This window comes from Patagioenas fasciata, chromosome 15 (genome assembly GCF_037038585.1).
Source record: "Patagioenas fasciata isolate bPatFas1 chromosome 15, bPatFas1.hap1, whole genome shotgun sequence".
NCBI classification, from domain to species: domain Eukaryota; kingdom Metazoa; phylum Chordata; class Aves; order Columbiformes; family Columbidae; genus Patagioenas; species Patagioenas fasciata.
This window is the reverse complement of record NC_092534.1, coordinates 2,416,290-2,439,881: the sequence shown is the minus strand read 5'-3', so window position 1 is coordinate 2,439,881 and position 23,592 is coordinate 2,416,290. Positions and strand designations below refer to the sequence as shown.

General features: G+C 48.5%; 2 protein-coding genes across 2 annotated transcripts; both read right to left on the bottom strand.

Moving 5' to 3' along the window:
* Positions 1-9,064: 9,064 nt before the first annotated feature.
* Positions 9,065-14,130, bottom strand: RPS15A (ribosomal protein S15a). Its single transcript, XM_065851180.2, has 5 exons — positions 14,043-14,130; positions 12,926-13,063; positions 12,667-12,746; positions 10,413-10,498; positions 9,065-9,200 (listed from the first exon to the last, which is right to left on the bottom strand). Exons 2-5 carry the CDS (start codon positions 13,056-13,058, stop codon positions 9,107-9,109), a joined length of 393 nt encoding a protein of 130 aa, XP_065707252.1. The 5' UTR covers positions 13,059-13,063; positions 14,043-14,130; the 3' UTR covers positions 9,065-9,106.
* A 969-nt stretch (positions 14,131-15,099) lies between these two features.
* On the bottom strand, positions 15,100-22,728 carry ARL6IP1 (ARL6 interacting reticulophagy regulator 1). The gene is made up of 6 exons (XM_065851038.2): positions 22,663-22,728; positions 20,658-20,791; positions 18,958-19,077; positions 17,992-18,109; positions 16,396-16,480; positions 15,100-16,155 (listed from the first exon to the last, which is right to left on the bottom strand). Exons 1-6 carry the CDS (start codon positions 22,696-22,698, stop codon positions 16,037-16,039), a joined length of 612 nt encoding a protein of 203 aa, XP_065707110.1. The 5' UTR covers positions 22,699-22,728; the 3' UTR covers positions 15,100-16,036.
* Positions 22,729-23,592: the final 864 nt, after the last annotated feature.

Genomic DNA, 23,592 nt, shown 5'->3' with positions numbered 1-23,592 from the left:
TGCAGAGCTTCCCGTGGGGCAGGAAGGGCAACTACAGTGAGAAACCCCCCCTGAACTGGTCAGGGCTTTGTGGGGGTGCTGGTGGGTGAAAGCCTGGCCGTGAGCTGCCATGTGCACTCACAGCCCAGAAACCAGTGGTGCCCTGGGCTGCATCCCCACGGCGTGGGCAGCAGGTTTGGGGGATCCTGCCCCTCTGCCCGGCTCTGGTGAGACCCCTGCAGTGCTGGTCCAGCTCTGGGTCCTCAGCACAGGACACACATGGACCTGCTGGAGAGGGCCAGAGGAGCCCCAGGAATGATCCGAGGCTGGAACAGCTCTGCTGGGAGGACAGGTGAGAGAGTTGGGGTGTTCAGCTGCAGAAGAGAAGTTCCGGGGAGACCTTAGTGCACCTTTCTGGACTTAAAAGGGGCCGATCAGAAAGATGGGGACAGAGTTTTGAGCCGGGCCTGTTGTGACAGGACAAGGGATGATGGTTTTAAACTAAAGGAGGGAGATTCAGGCTGGACATGAGGAAGGAATTGTTGGCCCTGAGGGTGGTGAGAGCCTGGCCCAGGTTGGCCAGAGAGGTGGTGGATGAACCATCCCTGGAGACATCCCAGGCCAGGCTGGACGGGGCTCTGAGCAACCTGAGCTGGTGAAGATGTCCCTGCTCATGGCAGGGGGGCATTGGGGAGCTGGGAAGGGCCTTTCAACACAAACTGCTCTATGATGCTACGAAAATTGCTGCAGGATCTCAGTCTTTGAAGGATCTGCCCAGAAGAAGCAGGGCAGCAGTGGGGCAGCCGGACCCCGATGCAGCGGCAGGAGCGAGCAGTTCCCTGCAGAGCCCCAGCACCACTCCCAGCACCAGGGATGGGGCACCTGAAAGCACACGGTGCACAAGCACAGGAGAGCAAGACAAGAGGAGCAGGTTCCCATCCGCCAAGCAACCACTCTATCTCCATCACCAGTTTCCACTCAGAGCCCCCGTCTCCTCAGGAAACAATAAAGCTCTCACCCAGCCACCCACACACCTGCGATTACATTCCTATGAGATAATCGGGGTGTTTCCAGTCCCTCCCGCTCCAGCCACAGCTCAGGTTGAGGCTGCCGGGAGCCCCGGGGGCTGACAAGGAGCCTCTCGCCTCGCAGGGCTCCGCATCGCCGGGTCTGCTGTCGGACACAAGGCGGGGAGTTTTATCAAAGCACAGCTGTGCTCAGGCCACTCGCTCATCTCCACAACAAATGACACCATCCAAACAGCGCTGCTAATTGCAGAGGCAGGAAAATCATCTGCATTCTGCCCATAACAATCCATCGTTAGTTTTACACACGTACACACAGACACGAGTAAAGAACCCGTCTCATATCAAGCTGTGCTATTGTGCTAACTACAGAGAAATAAATATGCCACAGTGCAGCTAATAAGTGTCATTCACATCAGTATTTATTCCAAACATGTTTCCCCCATCACGCCTGCTCTGCCTGGAACTGCTCATCACTAAAGAGGAGACCTTTCTTTCTATTGATTTAAGCAGACAGGAGAGAGTTAGCAATTAAAGCACACTTTTGTACAGTTTAATTCTTTTCATTTCAGCTATCAGGGAGCGTTATCTGCTATCACTGTATCCTTCTATTTCTGGAGCTGCCACCTACCAGCATTGGGTTTGTATTTTGCTGGTTTGAAAGGTGGGTTCCCCCGCGGGGCAAGGGAATGGGACTGGATCTCTACCAGGAAAACGGGCGCAGAGCCACATTTACTGAAGGTCTGACACATTCCCATAGCGACCCCAGCTCGCTGCCATGGGGTGAGCTCGGTCCCCGCACCGCCCAGCCACGCATGTCTCGCTGCTCCGCTGGGGGATTAACTCCTCTGCTCGTCACAGCCTGGCGAGGACTGAACGTCATTCAAGAAAAGTGTTCCAGAGCTAAAAATACCCTCCTGATTTTCGCTTCCCTCCCAGAGCAAACGTCTGCCTGGCAGGTGGCAGATGGATTCGGTGGTCCTGCCACGCACGGCTCGCCTTTGGCCGGGCAGCGCTTCACAAACACGGTAAGCAAAGCGTCACACCGCGCTGGGGAACTCCTGCGCTGAACTACCATTATTCTTCATGTTAAACTGCAAATAGAACCGGCTCAGAAATCCTCCACCAGTCGTGGAAAACAAGCAAGGCTTTGACTTGTGCCCAAGAGAGACAGATCCAGCTGCTCATCCCCACCAGAGCCCACCCGGCGATGTGCGCAGCTCCCGAGCGAGCTGAACGCGGTTCCAAATCTGAGGTGTGCAGATGCTTGGCTGAGGGGCTGCCCGAAGGAACGAATCCCAAGGACTGATCGAGGGCCAGCGCTAATTACCAGCCCACGAAGACTTGTGGATTTTATGTCGAGGATCCTGTCATGCAAGAACACGGCTGGGCATGTTACTGCAAGCGAGGAGACGAGCGTCCATGTGAACTGCAGAGGTGTAGGGAGAAAAGGGAAAAAAGAATCCTTTCATTTTCCCCACGATTTCTTTAATTCTTATGGTTTGTAAAGATACCAAAAACCTCATTGATGTTCCTGGACTTTGCTCTTTTGAATAAACTCATACTACACAAAACAATGGACCCAATACCAATTAGGCTCCATTCATAGAGCTAATGAGACTGGGAAAGTACACCAGAGGTGGGTTTCAGCAGCAGCTCTTCTTTTAACCTCACTTGTCACCTGCTTTTCTCCTTCTGTTCCCATGTATAATCCTTGCCCGGTCCAGCTGAAAGCACAATTTACTTGCATCAGTGGACAATAATAAGAATGGTTATGCCACGTTTCTTCCCCACAATAGAGGGGCAAATCCCACCCTAATTTCGCTGGGGAGCTGAGGGCGGAGGGGTGATGCACGTACACGTTTCTATCCAAGATCACATACCAAGTGTTTTGCTACCGCTGCCTTTTTCACATCTTCTGATATTAAGGCAAGAGAGCCATCTAGAGCTCACAGGCGGTGGATTGCAAGGCTCTGGAAAAACACTCTTTTCTGCAGAACGGGTAGTATGATGTGATTAGAGCAGGAACAATAAATAAAATGAATGAGATTAAAAACAAATCACCTCCTGGTTGTAAATGACAAAGACCCCAGAGAGAACAGCAAAAGATAACAGAGCAACAGGAACACCCTCCATTTCCATGGTTTGTCCTCACACAACACTCCCCCAAACGGGGAAGAAAAGCATCTCCTCGGCAGCAGCAGCTTGGGGCAGGTCCTGGACCCTGCTCGGGCACCCTGTCCAAAATGCAACAACTGCAGCCCTGGCAGACAGAACCCTCGGGGAAACATAACTTAGCCAGACTCGGAACCTGAATCCTGCCGTTCCAATGCCAAAGCAAAGGCCCACGTCCATCCCAGCAGCACAACTGCACCAACAGCATCTCTTCTCTCAACTTGGTCACAAGAATGATGAGATAGGGTGTCATGAGAGGATCAGGAAAATTACAGCCCAGAGCAGGGAGAATGAACTACCCATTTCATTAAAATACACACCTGACCCATTTGCTTTTACTGACCATTTGGCACCCACTTGAACGATGTTTGATGTTGCTATAAAGCGTGTCAGTGGCGGCTGCTGGGTGCGTTCAGCTGGCTGATCTCAAGCATCCTGCTGCATTGTGCGGTCGCGTGGCATTAAAACTTGGTCAACTACAGCTGCGCAAGGACTATTGCCCTGATGCCAGCCCAGGAACAAAACACACATCGCCAGAGGTCTTGCTTAAACAGTTGAGTGTCACAGCTGTAGTAGAGTCAGCTGCATTTAGTCTATTGAGGAAACCAGATATGCATTTGATTACCTTGTTGGACTGAGGCTCGTCACCAGCACATCAGATTTTGCAAAAGAAGTTTTAACTCGCTGGGAGTAATTGCTGTAGCTTTGCTCCACTTGTAAAGCAGCTCCAGCACTGGCATTCCTTCGCGTTCGTGGTTGCTGCCCCACATCTGTACAGAATGAAATGGTTGAAATTCAACAGGAATGAGGTTGAGGGTCCCTGTTATAAAAAGGTGAGAGAAGATAACCGAGTGTCTCTTCTGGACTTACATCCCAACTCACGTTTTAGAAGGCAGAACAATTCTCTCAGTGACAGAAGTCTTATTTTCCCCACTTTTACTTCGCATATACTTTTTGGCCTGCAGTTTTCCTTCCCCCACCGTCAGCCAGCGAAACTCCAGGACTGAAACGCTCTCAGAACACAAGTATCACATTTTACCAGGTTGTCATTCAGTTGTCAACCAAACATCTGCCCATCCCTTCATTCCAGGTACAGCGTGAGGAAAGATCCAGTGGGTACAACCTGTCCTGGGGGAGCTGGAGCCCTTTTGGCGATGGGGACGAGATGCACACAACGGCAGAGATTTTAATTTGTGTTCTCCATATAAATAACAAGAGGTTCAAGTGAGCAGCCACATGCTGAGTAAGAATCACTCAGTGGCTGCTCAACCCAGTGCGGTCGGATCAAGAACGCCAGGACAGATTTCGGAAACATGGGTGACCACTGGGCCATGCTGGGTACCAGGAATACCTGATCACATCGAAGAGTGGTCCTGGCAAAGGTCAAAACTCTTATTGCCTGGACCAGAACCATGGTATTTCTTCGTACGTGTTCTCCTCTGTTTCTAGGGCTTTGATGAGACTCGTCTTACACATCTCACATAACACACCAGACCAGATCAACTTAAACACTAAGCGCAAATTGTTGTTTCAGACATCCTCATTCACTTCATCTCAGAAGAGCAGGAGATCAACGGATCATTGCCCCCCCAGCACAACATGCGCCGTTGTGTGTGAAGTTTACCCAGTTATTCTTGTCACACCGTATGTCAGCACTTCTGTTTGTAAAAACATGTGTAAACAAAACCAAATCGGGTCACGAGCTGGCAGTCAAAATACATTGTACCAGAGCAAAGAGGTGACAAACAGCAGGAAAAATAAGAGAAAAATAGATAATTGGGTTTTTTTTTAAAGTTGAACTGCATGAGTAAAATGACAGCACTTGAGCAGAGAAAGCATCAGAGGCAGGAGTGAGAACACAGGCCACCAGCCTCTGAGACTCCTTGGCTCTACTAGAATAGTCCTCTGGACCAAATTGTGGTTAAACACATTTAAATACTTACTGAGGGTGCAATATTTGCCTTAATTGACAGTAAGACAGGGAACAATAGATAGTCTTGGTTTAAATGTAAATTATCTAAATAGCATTAGACAAAGCACAAAAAAATCTTATCATTTGAGAGCATGTTAATTAAACCCCCTGAAATAATAGCTTGGGCAGTCCCAGATTGCTTAAAAATAACTGGTGTCTCCTACCCTCTACTCATTGCACCGGGCACTCGGGTCCCCACAGCAGCCACGAGCGACTTCCCACACCTTCCCTGCTGGAAATAAACCGCTCAGTGCCAAACCCTGGTCTAAAGCTGGTCCTAAAGCCTCGCTCACCGCTTCAGCCCGTTTTCTGTCCCTGCTTTCTGCTGCTTTGCCACATGCGTCCTTGTCTGTGGCCGCCGCCTTTCGTCAGGGCCCCAGTGGGTGTAGAAGAGGCACTAAACGACCTGCCCGGACACTGGGGATCAGGGTTTAATTACCGTTGCGTTTCTGGTGTGGGTCACTCGCGCTGGAGTTGGAGGAACAGAACACACGCCCCATCCAAAGGAGCGGAGCTAATTTTCTGTGGCAGAAAACAAAAAGACGAGGAGAAAGTGCATTTGCAGTGAAGCGTCTCTCATGCACCATCCTTTCTACCCTCTTGCCATATTTCGAAGATCCACATTTATTCTCACCTCTATTATCTTAAATGAGGCTCTGTTGCATCAAAGACAGAAAAAATGATCTTTGTGGACCAGAGTACAGAACTTGGGATGTTCAGCTCTGCAAAAGCAGCAGCGAGGCCAGAGCCCCCTGGGACCCCGGCACAGATCACCTGTGGACACAACCTCCCTCTGCAACAATAAACAGGGATTTCTCTTAACACGTGGCAGGCGCTTTCAACTTGGTTTATCCTGTTCTTAAACAACAGCACAAGGACCAACAGCAGTTGTCACCTGGAAATACTGCTCATGTGTCCGAGAGCAGAACTGAGGCTGTGCTGCGCAGATGGGCCACCAACCCCCTCAATGATATCCCACTCGGTAATTTTCACAACTCAATTAAGTTCTGACCCCATTTTAGCACCTGTGAGCAGGACTACCGCTGTCTACCTCCCTGTGACAGCCCAGCAGGCAGGGACTGTGGGCAGCATGTCACTATACCATCCATACCATAACACAGCTGCTGGGCAGGCGGCCGCGCTCAGACCCAGATGTTCGGGTTTGGCTTCGCCAGGGGGAGCGAATCTCTGGTCAAAAGGCCAAGACCTTTTGATGTCCCTTCCAATCCCTAACATTCTGTGATTCTGTGGCCCCTCTCTACACCTCGAGAGGGTGTGGGAGTGAGACGACGCCCTTGGACTCGCTGCGTGTTGGGCCGCAGGGTGCCCGGGGAGCAGCCGAGGTGAAGCTCCGCGGTTCAGGGGTTTGTGGCACAGACGCTTTCCCCAGTGTCGCCCACGCTCCCAGGCTTCCCACACAAAGCTCAGCTGCTCGTCCCATAGGGGACTCCTCTGTCATTAACGTCCCCCTGTGCTCCACAGGTACCAAACACCTTCTCTAAACTAACCCTTTGCCTTGACTGCCAGTTACAGCCTGTGCTGGGCCTTTTTCTCCTCTCACCTCTCCCTGTTAATCCTTTTATTACCCCAAATGCCAGTTTTTTACCCACAAACTCCGCTTTCCCACGGCATACGCCCTCAGCTTGGCAAACATCACCGAGGCTTAACAAAACACCACTTTCAGATGTTAAACAATTCTAAGGATTTCTGCAAACCCGATGAAAGTGGTTGTGTTGCAGGGTACGTCATGATCCCCCAAGTCAGCTCCTGAGTCCCATGTCAATTTTCTTGGATCTCAGCCGGCAGGGACAGCCCGGGAATAAAGTTCTCGTCAGGGCGGTACAAGTGATTTACTCAGAGATCATCTCACTAACTCGGATCAGCCGTATCAGCTTCCACGTGTGGTAAGCCAGGGTGTAGTTACAAGTGTTACGTACAGCCAGACCTGTCGCACTGGAGCTCAGGTTCCCGCTCAGTAATTCCACACAAGTTGTTGGACGGGCTGTGAAATGTAAGAGCCTGTTCCCAGCCAGCTGAGGGGGCCAGAAATTCTCCTACTTCACAAGCCACTGTAGTAGTGAAGGATACACACAGGTCAACAGCTTCGGAGAAAACTGATCCTGCACCAAACTGTCCTGCACCAAACTATTTAAATACATGAATCAGACTGACTGGGAACCTGGAGTCACAGTAAATTCATCTAAAGGAACCTTCTTAAAGCACCACTGACCCTCGGTCAGGTATCAGGAACACGTGTTCTATTCTGGATGGATACAAATCAAGATTTTATAAAAAGGAACAGTGGAAAAATATATATACATATATATATATATATATATATATGATACTCTGCTCACATGTGTATCAGTGCTTAGTACTGCAGAATTACCCCCACTGGGGACAGACAAAAAAGAAAAAACCAAAACCCACCTGTAACAAAATAGTTTGATTTGACAATAAAACGGGGTCAAGATAGACTTCTGACTGTGTAACTACTCTTTGTAATTCAGTACACAATCTTTATCTTCAGCTAAGCAAATTTGTCTCAAATCAAACTGAGAACCGTACTGATCACATTCAAATGTTGTGATGCCACCTGCAATCTGTACTTTGTGACCTTAACCAGCAGATGACTGCAAGAAAACAGGTAAATCAGCCTTTTTTGTCATTCCCCTGCTCTTCAGTCAAGCTGCAGGCCCGTCATGGGGTGCTAGTGCACCCCACCAGAACACCTACATTCTTCCACAGCCTTGTTGCTGCCGTGTTTCCCCAAGAGGCATCACATCAGGAACCAGCGTGCTGCCTGTGCAAACAGCGAAGACCTGTTTGCTGAGCAGCATCACCTTCTGCTCTCCACAAAAATTAACAGCCTGAATGGAAACAGGTTACATATTTTTAAAGACTCAGCCTGGAGACAACCTCTTCCACCCCACACTCTCCTAAAAGCGTTGTGATGAACCTTAAAGGCACAATACCTCTAACTCAAGTAACTGCGCCCAACAAGCAGCAGGAGACATCACCGAGAAGGAAAATTGTTTCCCAACTGTTCGTATCAAGGTTCAACAGCTGGTTTAGAGGAGGGTGAAACAGGCGGTTCAAGAGGCTCCTTGCTCACAGACTCCAAACAAAGCAAAACAAGGCGTTTCCAGCCGCTCTCCAGCTGCATCGGCTCTGCAGGCTGCTCAGGAAGGCTGCTGCTGTTTCTGTGCATCAAATACATTACGCTGTCATACATCAGATGCCTGAAACAAAGACCAACAACTCATTCAGCACTAAGCATTCACTACATGGAGGATCAAACATCCTTATTTTCTCAGCCCAAAAAGAAATCCCAAAGAGTGGCAGCATGCAGAGCAGCTGCACAGCAACTACCCTGCCCAAATCTGATGTTTTAAAGGACTTTTAATCTAGAAATTTGAAGAAAAGATCACTCACTTCTCTGCCTCAGTTACTGTAAGATGTGGAACAAGTTTGTGATCTGAAATCAAGCTTCAACCCGCTCAATTATTGCACAATCCCACATCTGATAACTTCTTAAATCATAAACAGTATTTTCTGGCAAGGTAGCTTCTATTATCAAGCCAAAAGATGAAACTATGGAGTAACATACACGTAACTATGGAGACACACGTATCTAACACACAAGAGATGATCCCGGTCCGTGACAGTTGAGTGTGCATTCAACGTCAGAGCTCCCTGCTGAGACTGTTCCCACAGCGACCCGTGGCTGTCACTCCAGTGGTAATTTTGGAGAACAAGTCACATGATTAACAGAAATGAAAGTTGTGATGGTGCAGAACCCCAATGGCATTTGCAGTAAAGATGCCACGTAAGTACTACTGAAAAGAGGTGTCACAAGCACTATCACAGGCAGTGTTAGAAGTCATTAAAATACCAACTGGAAACACCAGAGTCCTTTTGAGTAATTTATTAGTAACCTCTTTTTTTACAAGTTTTAGAAAAAGAATCCCAGGATTTTGCCTCCTGTGTGTTTTCGCCTCGCCTCCTCATGGTCCATGATGCCAGCTGAGGTCGTCAGTACAATGTACCTGCGAACAAAGAGCAGACGTTCAGTTTATCTCTCCTCCGCGCTCGTGCAGCGCTGCCAGCACAGACTCCAGCCCTGCGCTCCAACAGAGAGATCCATTCCTGCAGGAACGGGCCCAGCAGAACTGAGACCAGGTTCTCAGACAATGAAAAATCCTCTCACAGGCACAGCTCTGCAGCACACACACGACATTCCCAGGCTCCTGTTCTCCAAGCATTTGCATGTGTCTCCCCAAGAAGTTCTCTTGCGTGTTCCCCCGTCAAGTCAGCTCAGCTGCTGCAGCAGCAGCAACTCTACAGTCTCCAGACAAAGTCGGCTTCTATTTTAAGCAGACATTTTCCTCCAGAACAGGTAGAGTTGCCATGGTGCCAGACAGCTCCTCAGCTCCGTGGGCTGCATCTGCCGGTGTCTGAACACCACACACTGATGCCGACGAGGATTTGGATCAGACTGACACCTGAACCAGTCCAACTCACTGCTAATGTCAGCATGGGGATTATCCTTATTTCATCCACACACGCTGTCCTGCCACTCTGTAAATACTCTTAAAAATCTCAATATGATGACACACGCCAGTAAGCTGCACCAGTACTGCAAAATCAAGAGGCTTATCGCTGGAGCTTTGGGAACAGAAAGGACGAGAACTGTTCAACCTGCCTCAGACAGGACAGGCTGAGCCCCTCAACACCTGTCCAGCTCTGTCGTGCTGCTGCACTGAGGTTTGTTACTCTTGATGCCGAGAATTTTGGGAAGGAAAAATATACTGCTCAATAGTAGGATCTGCTGTGTTGTGGAGGTTTGTTAAACAGAGGCTCCGAGTCACTCAGTATCTAATCAGTTTATACCCAATCAGGAAGTTTTAAGCAGCGGTACATCCTACTTCCATTGACCTGGTAATTTACATGGTTCCTCCCCCAGCTACTAAAGGCCCTTTTATTAAACTGAGTAAGAGAAAAATCCTGTTTTCGCAGTGAATTGTAGAAGCAGTAAACCCAGGATTTATAAAAGCCAAGTAAAACTAGGTCCTTGCTTAGCAGTGCCTCTTTAAAACTGGTTTAAACAGCATTTATACAGAAGATGGATTTATTTAGACTGGTATCTACCTCCAGTGTGATAAGAAAGGTGTCAGGTGAGCCTAACGCAAATAGTACAAAAGTGTTTTAAAAACCCCACGTTTTTACACGACTCAGATTTAACTTTTCTCCAGACTTACCCAAACTGACGTGAAGGCAGGAGGTTGTTCTGCCACTTTTCCAAATCCTTCAGCTGAACATCAAATCTGGGACTGATCACACCGCACTAGAAAACAGAATTCCCTTACAAACTGAAGTACTTTATAACTAACACATTAACAGCTAGAGCCGGGAGAGCACAAAAGCGCACGAAAGCGCTCAAGATTGTTAAGCATCTTATCATCAGAATTCCTGCAATCACTCAGGGATATTCTACTTCTAATCATCATACAGAATTAGCCAAAAATACCTGTAGATTTTAAACAGGGAGATATAATGTATAAAAGTGATCCAAGTTTTCAAGTTAATGGTATTACTTATTGACTGACCACTACTATCACCTCCAGTTACCTCACCAGCTCCAATTATCCTAATAAATATTCAAGAGAAAAAGAAAGAATATAAATCCTGCACTGACGGATATTTTTCTGAACCAAACAACCACTCCTTTATGGCAACTATTGAGAAAAAAACACCGTCCATCCAGCTAAACCTTGCAATATCTGGTAAAAAGTCATCTCAGAAGAGTTCAAGGAGCATTATCTCAAACTCGGCACATGAAGTTTTTGTTACAGAGAGGGAACACCAGCAATTTGGGAGGTCTTAGAACTCTGCCTACTACTCAAGCAAATTTCACCCACAATATTTGTTCATTGTGGAGAAAGCCTCCCCACCCCCAACCATCCAGCAGGACCTGGACAGGCTGGAGAGCTGGGCAGGGAATAACCTGATGAAATTTAACAAGGGAAAGTGTAGAGTCCTGCATCTGAGCAGGAACAACCCCAGGTTCCAGTATAGGTTGGGAAATTACATATTAGAGAGCAGTGTAGGGCAAAGGGACCTGGGGGTCCTGGTGGACAGCAGGATGACCATGAGCCAGCACTGGGCCCTTGTGGCCAAGAAAGCCAATGGCATCCTCGGGTGTATTACAGTGGGGTGGTCAGTAGATGGAGAGAGGTCCTCCTTCCCCTCTACGCCGCCCTTGTTAGACCACATCTGGAATATTGTGTGCAGTTCTGGGTCCCTCAGTTCAAGAAGGACAGGGAACTGCTGGAGAGAGTCCAGCATAGGGCAACAAAGATGATTAAGAGAGTGGAGCACCTCTCTTATGAAGAAAGGCTGAGGGAGCTGGGTCTCTTTAGTTTGGAGGAGACTGAGAGGTAACCTTATTAATGTTTACAAATACATAAAGGGTGAGTACCACGAGGATAGAGCCAGGCTCTTCTCAGTGGCAAACAATGACAGGACAAGGAGTAATGGGATCAAGCTGGAACACAAGAGATTCCACTTAAATTTGAGAAAGAACTTCTTCCCAGTGAGGGTGACAGAGCCTGGCCCAGGCTGCCCAGGGAGGTTGTGGAGTCTCCTTCCCTGGAGACATTCAAACCCGCCTGGACATGTTCCTGTGCAACCTCATCTAGGTGTTCCTGCTCCAGCAGGGGGATCATAGTATCACAGTATGTTCGGGATTGGAAGGGACCTCAAAAGATCATCTAGTCCAATCCCCCTGCTGGATTGGACTAGATGATCTTTCGAGGTCCCTTCCAATCCCAAACATACTGTGATACTGTGATATTCTGACAAATTAATTTGTTTAGTAAAGAGCCATCTCTCACTTGAATAACTTAATTGGAAACAATGATGCACATCAAGTCATCACAGAACTAGAAAGCTCAATATTTAGAGACAAACGCATGCAAAAATTGCGAAAGCACACACAAATACTTCACACGCTCCAGGAACTTAAGAAGCCCTAATTAACGTAACATTTAACTATCCCTCAACTGCAAGCAAAGCCCATCTGACAGCAGGAGAAAGGCTTGTCTTCTCAACACTTACAGGTATTAAACATCACCTGGAAAGCAACTGAGTTCTTGCCCCTTAAGCCAGGTCTTTCAGGTAACTTAAACATCAAAGAAACTGAGGAATCACTAGGGAGCCAGAAAGCTTTTAAAGAGGGAGAAACACAGAGCACGTGCAAGCAGACTGCCCTGAAAACGTGTCCTTCATACCCAGAGTTTAAAAGAAATGCAATTAGTCAACGATACCATTACGAATCTAGAAAAATAAGCAAGCGTTTGATAGCCACTGGTAATACCTGAATCACTCCCATTTACACTGACCCAATAAATACCACCTTCTTTAAATGTAATTATTTCAGAACTGCAGCAGACAAACAACAAAACTCATTTAAACACCCTACTAGAGAACTGAGTCCAGGAAGACAAATCCTACCTTGTTGAGTCTGCCTGTGAGATTGACAACAATCTTCCCAGCTCTGTGATCGTCAATGATCTCAAATTCGCCAATATAACCTACAAAAAATCAGCAGACAGGCAAATCAAATACGTAATACTTCGCTACATTAATACAACTCAATTAGCTATGTCCTACAAAACTAGTTCAAGCATCTTGACTTACTTTTAGTCAGAAAGCACCTTAGTGCAACAGCAACCACAGAAACCACGAATGAGAACAAACGCTCCCGACTTACCGTGCTTCATCATCACAGTGAGAAACCGGACGATGACTTTGGAGCATGGCCTAATGAGAACTTGGCGTTTCCCACGCTTCTCTGCATTGTTGATGCTTTTGAGAGCATCGGCCAGAACATTCATGCGCACCATGGTGCCTGCAGGGAAGAGGAGAGGGGGGTTACATACACCGGCTTCTCAGCACAGAAATACTGAGCACTGCCCTTTTTTTTGAAGCTAATTCTAGACTAAAAAGATCTCAGACTGACAGCGAGTGACACGAAACCATAACAAGCTGTCTTAGGCTAAAAAGCAAATCAAATCTCATGCTCAGGTATGCTCAAGGAGATTCACAACTATCATGATAAGGGAGGAAATCTGACACACTTATTTAAACCTGGCTTTATCAACATGCACACTCACAAGCTTTAAAACCCACCATCTAGACAATATTTCATCAACATGACACCTCTCCCAGGTGAACGGATTTGGACTTTAAAACTCAATTATGCATTATCAGCCCTGTTCAAAAAGCAGGTCATACACGGCATTAAAACAACAGACACTGCTCGCCTTGCTTACCTGCAGAACACCTGCAGGATGCAAGTGCAACACAGTGCTCCGAAAAGGGACCTGGGCACCAAGTCCTGCATTCCGGTGACAAAGTCCAGGCCCCGGCCTAGCACAGGGCACGACCGGCCCGGCACTGCCGCCCCGCTCCCTGCCGGGCCCGGGTCCCGCACCACCGGAGGGTTCGTACAAGGCCAGGGACTCCGCGACGGGCCCATTCCCACCCAGACCCCCCGCGTCCCGCCCAGGATCCGGACCCGCCGCTCGATCCGCACTCCCCGCAGCCACCGCCCGGCTCTCCCGAGCGCTGCCCGGCCCGGCCCGGCCTCGGCAGCCCCCGCCCTGAGCGCCCGCCCCACAGCTCTCAGGAGAGTGCGGCCGCTTCCCCCCACCCTCCGCTCCAGAGGCTCCGGAGAGCGCCAGGGGGGACGCCGACGGCTCAGAACGGGCCCGGCCGGTCGGGCGCAGCCTGACGGTGCCGTCGGGCCGTGCGGAGCGGGCGGCGGGGCCCGGATGGCACCGAGAGGCGGCGGATACGGCCGGGAGGTGGCGGGAACACAAACTCACCGGTGCAGCAAGATGGCGGAAAAGGAAGAGGCCGGGCGCCCGCGCGGGATTATGGGAAGGCCATGGGCGCGAGGTGGTGCGCGGCGCCCCGCGCGATCTCGCGAGACTTGGCGTCCCAGTCGGGAGGCACCGCGCGCCGGGCCTGGCCATCCCCATTGGTCGAGAGACAGCATCGTACTTCCGGAGCGACGCGCCCGCCCGGGTTCCCATAGCAACCAGGACGCTCCGCGCAACGGCGGGAACCGGGTACCGGCTCCTGGGCCTTGCTGGGGAAAAAAACAAACCAAACCAAACCAAGCAACAAACCTGAGCTGGTGCCGGTACTGCAGTTCGGGGCTTTTTCTCCTGCTCCCACCGTTGGTTGGGTGGGTTTGGTTTTTTTTGTTTGTGGGGGTTTCGGTGTGGTTTTTTTTTTGTTTGTGGGTTGTTTTTTGTGTGGGTTTGTTATTTTTGACCAAAACAGGGCACAATAGAGGAAATCTTACCATATTTGATTCCCACTGAAGTTTAGCAGGGCCATGTACACCAGAGAGCAGTGTAACTACTCTGCACTGCGAGCAGTCGCAGGAGGTGCTGAGGGTCTGAGCTCATGAAGCTGCACCCAGCACACAGGGCACATTTCCACTGCTTTTTACCCAAAAGACAGCTCTGCGACACTGCACAATGTCACCACGTGCCTTATTACACCCAGTTTTTCCTCCAGAGAGTCCATGCTGGGTAAGTGGTGTGTTCTCTGAACACCAGTTGGAGATGGCACCATCACATCTCCCCACAGTTTGGGTTTATCACAGGTTTTGCTCACTGGGTCTGATTAATCCTCAGGCACTTTGATCAGCACTAACCAGCTACAGGTGACATCGCACCTGTCCCCTCCGCAGCAGCAGCTCTCAGTGCCACAGCTGACAACACCTTCACCACCTGCAGTGAGCCATCTCAAACAACGGGAGTATTTCTGTTAGGACACTGCACTCAGACACCATTCCCAGCTCCTCTTCTTCGTCAACAGACACATTTACACAATTTTCTGTGTGTTCACAAAGAGCAAGACTCCAAGAAGTTTCTTCTTAGTCTGTATTTACCTACTCAACAGTTACAATAGACACCGAAGAGTTCATTTTAAAACAGTAAACTTTTAAAATGCATTAACACAGGTTTTAGCTTTTCAAAGAAAAAAAGATCAGTTTTTAAAAAAGGAGGGAGATTCCATAGAAAAGCACAAACAATTCAGACAGGCTTATTTACAGAGACAAACCTAGCACATTCCAGGTGATTTTGTACACAGTCAACAACACTCATAAAACCAAACGTGCTACATGGCTCCATGACAACAGCAGTTATTAGAACAATTGGCTGTTAACACCTTAACTCATTTCCTACAGTCTCAGTGCAATGAGTTGAAATTTACACTACAGCTAAGTAACTGAACTACAAATTTATATATTCCAGACCCCTATTCAACAGATAATCTCGTAGATGCAGCCAAAAAAAAAGCGCAAACGGATTCAGTGTGACAATGAAATGACCTTCTGCAGCGATCCTGGGTGTGCAGCCCTGGCTGTGATCACTTCTCCAGCCCCCTGTCCCCCTTCCAGAGCCACCAGCAGCTTTCACAACCGCCTTCCACACTTCTTGTAGCCACAAATTAATGGTCAATGACAGCAACACAGCTACAGAAATGCTCTCAAGCATCACAATTCCACTGTTTCTTGCATTGGGGGATTTATTTACGGAGCCCCTCAGTTTGCTGAGGACACTGAATAAGCTCCACACATGACAGGTCAGGATCTTTCCTACAAGCTCAGCTGCAGAACCCTGGGCAGCACAGCAAGAGCCACACAAACCCACAGCAGTCGCTAGAGTGACATTTACACTGCATCAGGGAGCCAATTAAAAAAAGCCAGTGAGCAACACAACTTCTATTACCTTAATTATACATTAATTCTCAAAACTGTTCCCAAGGAAACCTTTTACAAGAGTGAACAGCAGCTCACTCTTCATTCATTTTTCTTTTCCTTGTGCTTGAGCAGTTTGTTTATCTCCCTTTTTGCCATTCCAACATACTTGGTAATGATTCCATGCTGGTTTAGTCCAGGAAACAGCAACAAGAAACTCACTAGAGGGGGAAAAAGAAAAAAAAAGTAATTACTTAATACTCCTTTGATAAGCTTCTGTCACCTTGCAGTTCCTTACCGCCCTTAAGCCCCATTAACTGCTTGAAAACAGAACAATATAACCCTGCAATAAGAATAAAATATCACCACACTCATATAATCAAAAATTATTTTTACCAGCCCCAGCCCATTTCAGGCAGGTAACAAAGAAGTTCGTCCAACTTTGCACTCTGCACACTTACCGATCAGATAGGTCAGGAAGAGATTGTGAACTTGCTGTCCAATCCAGGCAACCACAGCAAGAGTAAAAACCATGGTCAAGAAGTACTAAAAAATGAAAAGGGGGCAGTTATCACAGATCTGCTGGGAACTCTTCCCTTCAGTACCCAGCAACACTTCAACATTTAAGACTAACTTGAAGTTTGCTGGCTCTCCCACACAGAATCACACAGACACACAGCATGTCAGGGGTTGGAAGGAACCTGGAAAGCTGATCCAGTGCAATCCCCCATGGAGCAGGAACACCCAGCTGAGGTTCCACAGGAAGGTGTCCAGGCGGGTTTGAATGTCTGCACAGAAGGAGACTCCACAGCCTCCCTGGGCAGCCTGGGCCAGACTCTGCCACCCTCACCCCCAACAAGTTTCTTCTCATCTTTCAGTGGAACCTCCTGTGTTCCAGTTTGCACCCATTGCCCCTTGTCCTGTCACTGGTTGTCACCCAGAAGAGCCTGGCTCCATCCTCCTGACACTCCCCCTTTCCATATTGATCCCCAGGAATGAGTCCCCCCTCAGTCTCCTCTTCTCCAGCTCCAGAGCCCCAGCTCCCTCAGCCTTTCCTCACACGGCAGATGCTCCACTCCCTTCAGCATCTTGGTGGCTGCGCTGGACTCTCTCCAGCAGTTCCCTGTCCTTCTGGAACTGAGGGGCCACAACTGGACACAATATTCCAGGTGTGGTCTCTCCAGGGCAGAGTAGAGGGGCAGGAGAACCTCTCTGACCTACTGACCACCCCCTTCTAACCCACCCCAAGTACCATTGGCCTTCCTGGCCACAAGGGCCCAGTGCTGGCTCATGGTCACCCTGCTGCTCCCAGGACCCCCAGGTCCCTTTCCCCTACACTGCTCTCTAATAGGTCATTCCCCAACTTACACTGGAACCTGCGGTTGTTCCTGCCCACATTCAAGACTCTACACTTGCCCTTGTTCTACTTCATTAAATGTTTCCCTGCCCAACTCTCCAGCCTGTCCAGGTCTCTGGATGGCAGCACAGCTTCCAGTGTCAGCCACTCCTCCCAGCTCCGTGTCATCAGCAAACTTGTTGACAGCACACATGCGATGCCTCTGCACAGGTTTGTTAAAATCAAGAGCAGAGTCTACAACTCCATGTTCTCAGTGATTTTCAGAGCAGCAGTTTTACAGCATGTCAGATATCCCTTGGGTCAGACCACACCATCCCCATGGGCACAGCCTCAGCCTCACAAAGCATCTCAGGCTCCTCTCGGGACAATAAACTCACATCCCTAAGATGACACATGACTAAGATCTAGTTTTTCGAACAGTTCACGTACACTGGACACAAGCTGCATTTCTAAAAACTGACCTATTCAAAGTTACTCAGTTTGGCTTCATCTTAACATCTAGGGTACGGCCCTAACTGTACAGCTCTGCAAGTCACGCATCTGGTCGCACCAGGTCTGAATAAGATGTGACTGGCCAGAACTGTTGGTTCTTGGTTTGAAATCCCAGTTTATTCAGACATGTGCCTTGCTAAAATATTTAAGACAGAAAAAAGCCCAAATAATAATCTTAAGACAGAGATTAATTACTAGAAGTCCATACCATTTTAGGCTTCTCTTCCTTCAGCGTGAAGAGGCGTTTCCACCAGCCAACAATTCGGCGACGAGATTTCACCAAATTGCTGCAAATCTCATGAAATCTTTGCTGCTGTTCCGTAGTCCTTTTATTAAAGAAAAAAAAAAAAAAGCCATCTGAAATGATAAAAGTCTCCGATGGTATTTTTCCAGAAGTAAAACAAAAAATTTATCCAGTACTTATCCTGGCATTTACTTCACTTTGTTTTATACCTTTATCAAACACTGTAGTGCAATTGCTCACATCATTTTCCTTTAACTCTTAAATTGCCTCCGAGAAGCAACCATATTCACACTAGGACATTGATTTTAATCTGATACCAGTGTGACACACACAAGTAATACACCAAATACCTTGTATTACTTTGGCTTTTATGTTGGTTCATTACCAGACAAAAACATTTCTCTAGTTGTCTTAAAGCAGATCCACTAGAATTTAAACTCAAGATTTAGTCTGAATAAAGTTCTGCTCCAATTTACTGTTTATAAGCCTTGTCCTTCTTCAGACCTGTTTCAATCATGATCACATTCGTACTTTCTTCTGTCATCATATTTACTACTGTCACTCTTTACAAACATACAATCCAACACCCTTCTTCTTAATCTTAGTTTTCAGTATCTATTAATTACTAAAAACTAGTTGAGTAGAATTAATTCTCCTTAATGGAGAGCAAACAATGTGCCTACTCCTTGGAAAAAAAACCTTAGGATTCTGGAAGGGAAGAAACAAAGATATATTGTAGTAGTTCTCTTTCAGAAAAAGAATCACAGACACCTTACTGGTATCCTTTCTTCATATTTATACAGATGGTCGATTTCTTACTACATGACTCCATGAAGTAATCATTTGATATTTGTAAGTCAGATAACCATTTTGATAAAGTTCATAATTTATTTAAGCTCAAGAAGCTGTTTTAATTCAAGCTTTCCTCACCATTTATTAGAGCCAAAGATTCTGGGTGCAAGAGCAGGAACAAGATAATCGGCCAAACAGAGGAACATAACGAAACAGGAGACACCTGAAAGAACCGATGGGTCCAAGTAGTAGATCATCCTGCAGAAAGAAGATAACAAATGACTTCTGGACGCCCAGACTGTGAAATACTGGACATGTTCAGTGACCTCTTCAGATCGGCTCAGGACTTCCAACAGTAGAGCCACCCTCTTTGCCCAATCCCAAAAACACCTTCAAATTTGATCCTATTACAAAGAAATACAGATTAAAAAGCTACAAGTTTCTTAATGCACTAGATGAGAAAACGCTACAATACAGCAAGCATAGCATGAAGTAAAAATTCATCATTATTGCTCTCTCAGAAGCTGACATCTAGTAAACTTAACATTGACCAGGGGTGAGGAAGTAAACATGTGAAATAACCAGGTGGAGTAAGAGCTCAGATCTTGGTTCTTAAGCGGGTGAAGAATTCACTACAGGGTGTCATTTGCTCCGTGTCACCTGTGAGATGTAACCAAACCTGTTCTGCACAAGCAGCCAGAGATCTGCAGTCAGGACAGTGTCCGGTGCAGCCCAGGGCAGGAACCAGCTCATCTCCTCGGGGTCTGCTCACGCTCGGCTCTGCCCCCTGCTAATCATTTGCACTTAACACAACTTCCCGAGCACTGAAGTGATCGAAGAGCCAACACAGCCCATCGCAGGGCCAGTCTCGCTCTGCATCTGGCACAGCGCTACTGTGCTGAGTGTTCAAGTTCATTTTTGATGAAGCATCAGTTCAGAATCTGAAGTAGTTCTGTCCCTATCCTCAAAGTGTTATTGAACACAAGATCTTTCTTGTCTCAATCACAGAATTTATAACAGAATAACCTCAAGTTCATGTAATTCTTTTAAAAGTTCCATCCTTCTCACCCCCCCTTGAAAGCCATAGAATTTATATTAGCCAGAAGATCAATTATCTCTGCCTCACCTGGTACAACACTGATTTTTTTGTAACTCTCTTCTCCTTACTCCAAAACCACATGCAACTGCTGAACTCCACAGCCGGTGTGGACAGTTATCTGAACGAGGCACATTGGGGTCGTCCTGACTACAACCACACTATGAAAAAGCACGTACAAGCGCCTCAAACCAGATCTGTGTCTCCAGCCCGGAGACAACAGCCTCCCATCAAACTGACTGGAAGTTACCCACAGTCTTCCCTTCTCCTCCTTTTTCAAGGGACAGGAAATGTAACAGTCAAGCTGTGCAAAACAGCTGAATGCATCCTCAACGCCACATCGAAGATGTAGAATAGGAAAGTTCACACGACAAAAACAAGTTTTCCATAATGATATCGCTGTTGGTTTGGGGAAAAAGGCCAAGGGAGATAGATTTGAGTAAGCAGCAGGATACAGAGGACACGGGCAGAGTCCGAACACCCTGATGCAGATCACACAGCTGAGCGTGGTAAAGCACGACAGAAGCACGGCTGGCAAACAAACAGCTCCTGCAGCAAGCGCCGCCCCGCCTCCCAGCAGGACGTGACTCAGGTCCCTTCCTGCTCTCCTCAGGTTTTTATTTTCAAAGTTCACACACGTTCAGAAACAGAACCTCGAGTGAGAGCCTTCCTATCACAGGTCTCTTACTAATTAACCTAACAGTTTTGCTGCCAGCCCTGGCAGTGTACTGCAGCTACTTACAGAAAAGAAAAGGAGACCGCACTCATCAGCGCCAGAGGAAACCAGGCTCTCTCCCAGCGAAGGACTTTGTCGCTGATCAAAATCACTTCTCCCCATCCTTGCAACTGCTCTTCCAAGCTAGCAGTTTCTGAAGCCTACACAAGGAGAGAGGAAAACTCTTCATTACTAACCAGAGTATCAAATATTCCCATCTTCAAGCAGCTAAAAAAAAAAAGTCATAATTAAAGACCCCAGTCACACACCATTCTGAGTCATTAAGCTACTAATGTTGCAAATTTTGTAGCAAATTATGACACTGTAGCAGTGATATTTCAAAATAGTCAAGATTCTAACAAAGCAGTTTATTAGACCAAATGATACCTCCTCCCACATTTTGCCAAGGTGTTTTCCCAGTCTCCCATTCACAGCACTCCTTCCCCTAGATGATCAGAAAGCCAAGTTTTAAAGCCTAGCTAAAACCTCACAGGTTTTCTGTGTCAACATCTGGAACACCGAAACACAAGAACTATTTAAAATATATGTGTTTTTCAAATACAACTCCACCACACAAACGGAAGCTTCCTAGTTGCTGTCCAACACCAATTCTGTATTATGTGGAAGATCGATACAAACTCAGAAGCCACAGTAAAGTTACCTAACTGATCTGCATTTCTCCAGAAGACATTCTATGACAAATTGTTTTGCTTTCTTGCCGCTGTCTGCATTTAAGGTCACAACCAAAACAAAATTTTATGGGAAACAGACTGGAATAGAACAGTTACTACCAGCAGCCCGCCCCTGCCAGCCTCGGAGACAACTGCTGCAAGTTGTCTTCTCACTGGGCCAGCTCGGGAAAGCTTAAGTCAGCTTTTGTCAACATAGATATTACAGAATCATTTCAGTTGGAAGAGACCCTCAGGATCATGGAGTCCAACCATAACCTAACTCCAGCACTGCCTCATGTCCTTAAGAACCTCATCTAAACACCTGTCCAACCCTCCAGGGATGGTGACTCCAGCACTGCCCTGGGCAGCCTGTTCCAATGCCCCACAGCCCTTTGGGGAAGAAATTGTTCCCCACATCCAACCTCAACCTCCCCTGGTGCAACTTGAGGCCGTTTCCTCTGCTCCTGGTGCTTGTTCCTGGGGAGCAGAGCCCGACCCCCCTGGCTCCAAGCTCCTTTCAGGCAGTGCAGAGATCAGAAGGTCTCCCCTCAGCTCCTGTTCTCCAGCTGAACCCCCCAGGTCCCTCAGCCGCTCCCATCACACTTGTGCTCCAGCCCCTCACCAGCTCCGTTCCCTTCTCTCAACTCGCTCCAGCACCTCAAGGCCTTTCTTGGCGTGAGGGGCCCTAAACTGCCCCAGGATTCGAGGTTTGGCCCCAGCACCGAGCACAGTGTCACAATCACTCCTCTAGCCCTGCTGGTCACACTGTTCCTGATACAATCTTAATTCTGGAGCCCATCCATAAGAAATGTTTCTTCACTAATCAGGTTTCCAGGAGCATTAACTCCTGCTCCGAGGTGTCATTCCTCCCGAGCCCCACACGTATTTCTGGCAATGCAGCTCCGTGCACTATTTCTGCGGGAATCGGAACCTCCCGGCCCGGCTGCCACAGCCTCTCCCGCACCGTTCGGCTCCTGCTGCGGAACCAGCCGGGCAGTGGCACCCACCAGCCGCCCTTCGCCACCGCTACAGACACAAATGCACATAACCTCGTGTTTATTTAAACTTTTAATATTTAAGCCCACCCTTGGTATTTTTTTAAGTTCGATCACCCAGCTCCCGCCGCTCTCCCACGCCGCTGAAGCATCTGGTAACGCAGCCCGAGGCTGGTGGGACACGAACCGCCATCCCTGCACGCAGGTGCCGCCAGACGCGATGCGCTCCGGCCTGCGAGCAGCACAGCGGCCCTGCCCGCCCGCAGGGACCGAGCAACCTCCTCACACCCAACCCAGGGTCCTGCGGCCGCCAACACCTTCCCAGCACCCCCGGAGACGCGTCCGGCCCGGCCCGCCCGCCCTCACCAGCTGGTAGACGCTGCTGTTGTCACCCGCCGCCATCTTGCACAACTGCTCCCCCGCCAGCAGTGCCCTCCCACCCCGCGCCGCCGCCTTTTATAGCCTCCGCCGCCCTTCTCTGCGCTCTCATTGGCCATCTCGAAATTCAACACGCACCAATCCCAGAGCTCCTGCGGCGCCCTATCGACAGCCGGTTGGCTGGTGGGATTTGAATTGAAACAACTGCCCAATCAGCGTGGGGCTTCCGCGCCTCCTCCCCCGCCCTCCGTCGCAATGCGACTGCGAGCGGAGCGGTCTTTGGAGCCGCGGGGCGGGGCGAGGGGGCGCGGCTGGGGCGGGGCGGGTCCCCAGGGCCCGGGTGGCGGCGGGCGGTCCGGCTCGGCCCGGGGCGGGGCCCCGCTTGCCTGCGGGCGGCCATTGGGACGTGCCCGGAGGCAGCGCTGGGGGAGGTGCCCGCCGCCCGCCAGCTGTCCAGCTGTTATCTTTTCAGAAGCTGTAGCATCATGGGAATAAACGCTGGAGAAAAGCACTAGGGTGTAAACGTGTTTTTTTTGGTTTTTTTGGATTTTCTTTCTGACTCGGCTTCCTAAATGTTTGTCACATATTAATGAGCTTAATCACAGTCCCTGGGATGTAATTCGGTTCCAAAATGAGGGCAGAGAAAACATCTTGTCCCTGCTGGCACCAGAAGGGCCATGCTTTGCCAGCTCAGCTCGCCGGCTCGATGGAGGAGAAAAAGACCAAGGATGACGCTGTAAAAACAAAACCGTGTCTGCTCTGAGCTGTTTGAACTTCTACAGACACATTCAACCTTGTATGTAAAAAACAGATACTGAACAGCTTCTGAATTCGTTTACATGTTGCTCTGTACCACTTAGCACTTGAAAACTATGGGGTCCGCCCTCAAAAATGTGGAATTTTACCACAGCAAAGCTC

Excerpts from the sequence above, each read along its gene's own strand:
- RPS15A (XM_065851180.2), bottom strand. The coding sequence starts at position 13,058 with ATGGTGCGCATGAATGTTCTGGCCGATGCTCTCAAAAGCATCAACAAT. Across the intron at positions 12,747-12,925 it reads CACTGTGATGATGAAGCACG|GTTATATTGGCGAATTTGAG; the intron begins GTAAGTCGGGAG and ends GATTTTTTGTAG. Across the intron at positions 10,499-12,666 it reads TCACAGGCAGACTCAACAAG|TGCGGTGTGATCAGTCCCAG; the intron begins GTAGGATTTGTC and ends TCTGTTTTCTAG.
- ARL6IP1 (XM_065851038.2), bottom strand. The coding sequence starts at position 22,698 with ATGGCGGCGGGTGACAACAGCAGCGTCTACCAGCTG. Across the intron at positions 20,792-22,662 it reads ACAGCAGCGTCTACCAGCTG|GCTTCAGAAACTGCTAGCTT; the intron begins GTGAGGGCGGGC and ends CTCCTTGTGTAG. Across the intron at positions 16,156-16,395 it reads CTTCCTGACCTATCTGATCG|TGAGTTTCTTGTTGCTGTTT; the intron begins GTAAGTGTGCAG and ends TTCCCCCTCTAG.